General features: G+C 40.6%; 1 protein-coding gene across 1 annotated transcript in view; it reads right to left on the bottom strand.

The window, feature by feature from the left end:
• Nucleotides 1-29: 29 nt before the first annotated feature.
• Nucleotides 30-4,240, bottom strand: part of LOC128247058 (craniofacial development protein 2-like) — an 8,842-nt gene continuing 4,631 nt past the window's right edge. The window contains exon 2 of the mRNA XM_052965830.1: nt 30-2,798. Coding sequence (XP_052821790.1) covers nt 73-924 — 852 coding nt within the window. The 5' untranslated portion in view covers nt 925-2,798 and the 3' untranslated portion in view covers nt 30-72. The remainder of the gene's footprint in view (nt 2,799-4,240) is intronic.

Genomic DNA, 4,240 nt, shown 5'->3' with positions numbered 1-4,240 from the left:
GAGTAATAAGTTTCTAAATCTCTGTCCATTCGCAGGATCTTTGAGCTTCCAGACCCTTCTCCTCCAAGCTGGTCATCTTCTGCGCAACCACTTAGCCCTGATCCTGAAGTCACTAACTACTAGTCTATGTTGTGGGGTACATTCTTCGCCTGGGAAGCTTTTGGCATTTATAAGCAGCCATCTTTCTCTTTTTCTGGTGAGGATGTAGTCAATTTGACTAGTGTGTCTACCAGATCGGTAGGTGAATAGGTGATTGGCAGGTTTCCTGAAGTTAGACTTGCAAACCATAAGATCATTTGCATCGCAGAACTCCAGCAGCCTGGTTCCCTCCTCATTGTGGGAACCAAAACCATAGCCTCCATGTACGCCATAGAAGCCCCCTGAATGTTGTCCAACATGTCCATTGAAGTCACCAGCCACAAAGAGAATGTCCCTGTCATTCGTCAACGAGGTAGTCTGCAAGAGGGTGTCATAGAATCGGTCTTTCAGCCCATCAGGTAGCCCCAGCTGAGAAGCATAGGCTGAGATAATGGTTGCTAACCCATGTTGCGGCACCAATATAATCTTAAGTATTCTGTCACAGACACTGACTACCTCGATTACCTTATCAACCCATTTCTCCGCAAGAAGTATACTCACGCCCCCGACCCTGTATGTGTTCCCTGCCCAGAAAATCTTGTACCTGTGTTCTTTGCCTGTGAGGAACCTAGTGGAACCTCCTCTCCACCTTACTTCTTGGAGGCAGCACAAATCGACACATCTCCGTTCAAGCATCTCAACAATCTCACCAGACCTACCTTTTAGTGTGCCGACGTTGAGAGTACCAACCCTGAGGGTGTGGGAAGTGTGAGCCCGTGAGACCCTGGGACGGGGTACAGCAGTGTCATGTACCTGAAAAGAAAGCTCACATTTGGCAGAATTCATAAACAAACAATAGACTTCAATTCAACCTGCATACACTACACTATCATATTTTTGCACTATATGATCACTACCTTACATAGGAGATAAGCCCTAAGTAGTGGTGGGGATGGCGTAAAGCCTTTAGAAGTGTTCATGGGAGACAACCAAAGGATGGCAGAGGATGGGAACTTCCAGTACAGGTGGAGGGGTGTAAGGGTGGGTGTACCGCGAACTAGCAAATTTAGACAAGAGCATCTTCTGGATTCGTATTCTTTCGGGGGAATTATTAAAAACCGAGTAGGGGAATCTGAGTGCGTGCGCTAGTTTATATGTCGATAATAGTAAAATAAAATTGAAAAATCTGAGTTTTCGGTCAGCCAATCTATGACAAAATTAGAGAAATAAGTGACTGTGTGATAAACTTTAATAAATGAATATGTTGTGGTTAAGGATGTGCATGAACTTAAGGTTATCTTAAGGCAACAATGAGAAAAACGAAACTATTGAAACTATATTTACATGTCTACATGGTAATGAAATAGAGAGAATAATGAAAAGAACTAAATAAGGGGTTTATGATCTGCAGAGAGTTCAAATCTCACTGTGGTCAACTTTGCTTTTTGATATGCCTACCCACGCTTTCCTTTTTATGATTGCACTTATTTATAATACACTTAGCAGAATTAATAAAGTAGCAGATTACACACACACACACACAGAAGAGAAAATGCAATATCCCATCCAAACACAAAAATATTCTAAAGTCCCAAAATATCAACCAGATAATGGTTGGGAAATAAGAGTTTATTTAAAGTGGGGAAGCCTTCAGCTTCCAGCATGGCTTCACAACAGCTCTGGAATCTGGCTCATGCATTCCCCACTACAACCCTGGGAAGATCGTTGATCTTGGCCACCAGCTTGGCCTTGGTATTGGAAGCAGAGCAGTTGGTGTCCTTCTCCTTTATATCCCATATATAGTAATCCATGGAATTGCAAGTGGAGGAATTAGGAGGCCAGACATCGGGGCTGGTGAAGTCATAGAAATTCTCTGACAACAACTTGTGACTCTTTCTAGTAGCAAGGAGCTGAATCATGCTGCTGCACATATGACCTTCCAGCAGCAACCCTATCTAGCCAGGGCTTGACCACAGTCTCCAGTTGCTTCACAGAGACATCTGAGTTGAGCATAAGGCCCTGTTCAAAGATGTCAACCTCACTGAAGACACCCAAAGACCATCACAGTTTGGGGTAACATGGTTTTCATGACATGTTGGACACACATGAATCGTAGACAAGCCACCTGTTGTTTTGAGTGTTGTGCAACTGGCCCAGGCAGAAGTTCTTCTCGTCTGAAAAGAACCAGATCATCCCCAGCTCAACAGGATACCTCAGTTTGTTCAGCAGCTTCTTTGCCTTCATCATCCCCTTGGCTGTCAGAATTTGTCTCTTGTGCCTTTTGTATGAGTGGAAGCAAAGCCCCCCCCCCATTCGGGTTTGGCTTCATGATGGCAACTCCAAAACCCATCTCTCTTGCCAAAGCTTGAATTCCCTTACTCGGATTTTTGATCACATGATCTTGCAGTTGTTGGGTGAATCCTTGTGTGAAGATGCAGTCAGAACGCCAGCTTGTCCCTCTCTACTGGCCATGGCTTTGTTGTCTCTATTGCAGCTGTCCACGTCATGCCCTACAGCCTTTACAGTGTTCTCAGAGCATTGAGTAGCAGTCATGATGTCAGCATTTTGATACCCAGCACAAATCATTATGATACAGGTAAGCCCTTTCCAATATCCAGATGGCTTTCAGTCCTCTATGTCAGCTTTCTTTTTATCATTTACAACTTCAATCTTTATGCTCTCCAAGGCCGTTGAGTATTCACCAATACATCAAGCTGTTCCTGAAAAAAAAAAGGGGCATTAAAATAAATCATCAAATTTAGCCCGAACACCCTGTACATACATCAACATATGCTAACACGTATACATATACATGTATATACACGCACACTTAGAAGAGTAAAATTTGCAGCACTACTGCTTTAAGATGAAAAAAAAGAGAAAAAAACCCCAAATATATAAAGTAAATAGACGGGAGTAACAAAAAAAATAAACATTTAAGAAGATAATAAATACGGGATATAGAGAAGGAGGAAGAAGTGGAAGACGAGAGAATGAGAAAGACAAGGAAGTTTATGGGTTAGGGTTAGGATTGATTTTTAGAGACTAATAATAGAAGGATATTATAACAGTGTATAACAAGTAATAAGATACTTGACTACTTTATAGACCCAATATTAAATATTTACCATTTAATATTTAGTGTTCCATAACGAGAAAGCTAATAGAACAAATTAGAATGGAGGGGGTGTATATCCAGTGATTAAATGTGGATGATGTCGTTATGAACATATCTAATACTTGAATAACAATCAAATCATTATATTGAACTATAATGCCCGTTATTATAATACATGAGCTAAGGTAAAGCCCGTCTGTGAGCTGTTGTTTTTGTACTTGTTGTTGGTGGAAAACGAAAATCTCTTTCTAAGGCTGCGGGTAAAAATAATTAACAACACTCACCAGCAATTAACATAAACTTTATTTACCGCACACAGTGTTTTCTGTGTTGGTCTTTTCGCAAAAACTAACAGCAACAATTACCCATAAAGGGAGAGACATACTGCCGGGATCTACAACAATTAAACTGCTGTCTAGCAATCTGTGGCTGATCCAGCACAACGGGAAAATAATCACACTATATTCATGACGATTAAATATGTATCTTCTAACTGCCATGAGAATGGAGATGTTGGGTGGCTGCTAGAGTTGCCACCAAAAACCACCTTTATATAGGGCTCAATGAGGAAGTTCTAGAAAGTTAAAAGTGATGCCATTTTAGCCACGCCTCTTCTTCTAGAGCCTCGAGTATGGTTATGTAATCTCCGTTTGAAGTGGGCAAGTAGAAACTCTGTAGGTAAATGTATTCTGGTCTGTATGGATATTACATTCGTATACAATATTTTTGGTCAAGTACTTATTATTAAGACGGTACTAAAATCTATTTCTACAGTTACATAGTCTCGATGACGGAAAGACAGGGTTATTACAGGTACAGGTATATGTATGGGCGTATATCGTGTGTGTGTGTGTGTGTGTGTGTGTGTGTGTGTGTACACGTGGATATAAATGTGTGTTTATATAAATAAAAATTGAATAAAATAAATGATAAATAGTTTTCTTTGAATCAGTATAAATGTTTGCCTCAGTGCCAAGTTTCAGTCAAAAATCCTGTTTCTTTTATCTTAAGGTCCATAACTATAAATTATAAATTCATCCCCTC

Source organism: Octopus bimaculoides, chromosome 2 (genome assembly GCF_001194135.2).
Source record: "Octopus bimaculoides isolate UCB-OBI-ISO-001 chromosome 2, ASM119413v2, whole genome shotgun sequence".
Classification (NCBI taxonomy): Eukaryota; Metazoa; Mollusca; class Cephalopoda; order Octopoda; family Octopodidae; genus Octopus; species Octopus bimaculoides.
This window is presented reverse-complemented; position numbering and strand designations above follow the sequence as displayed.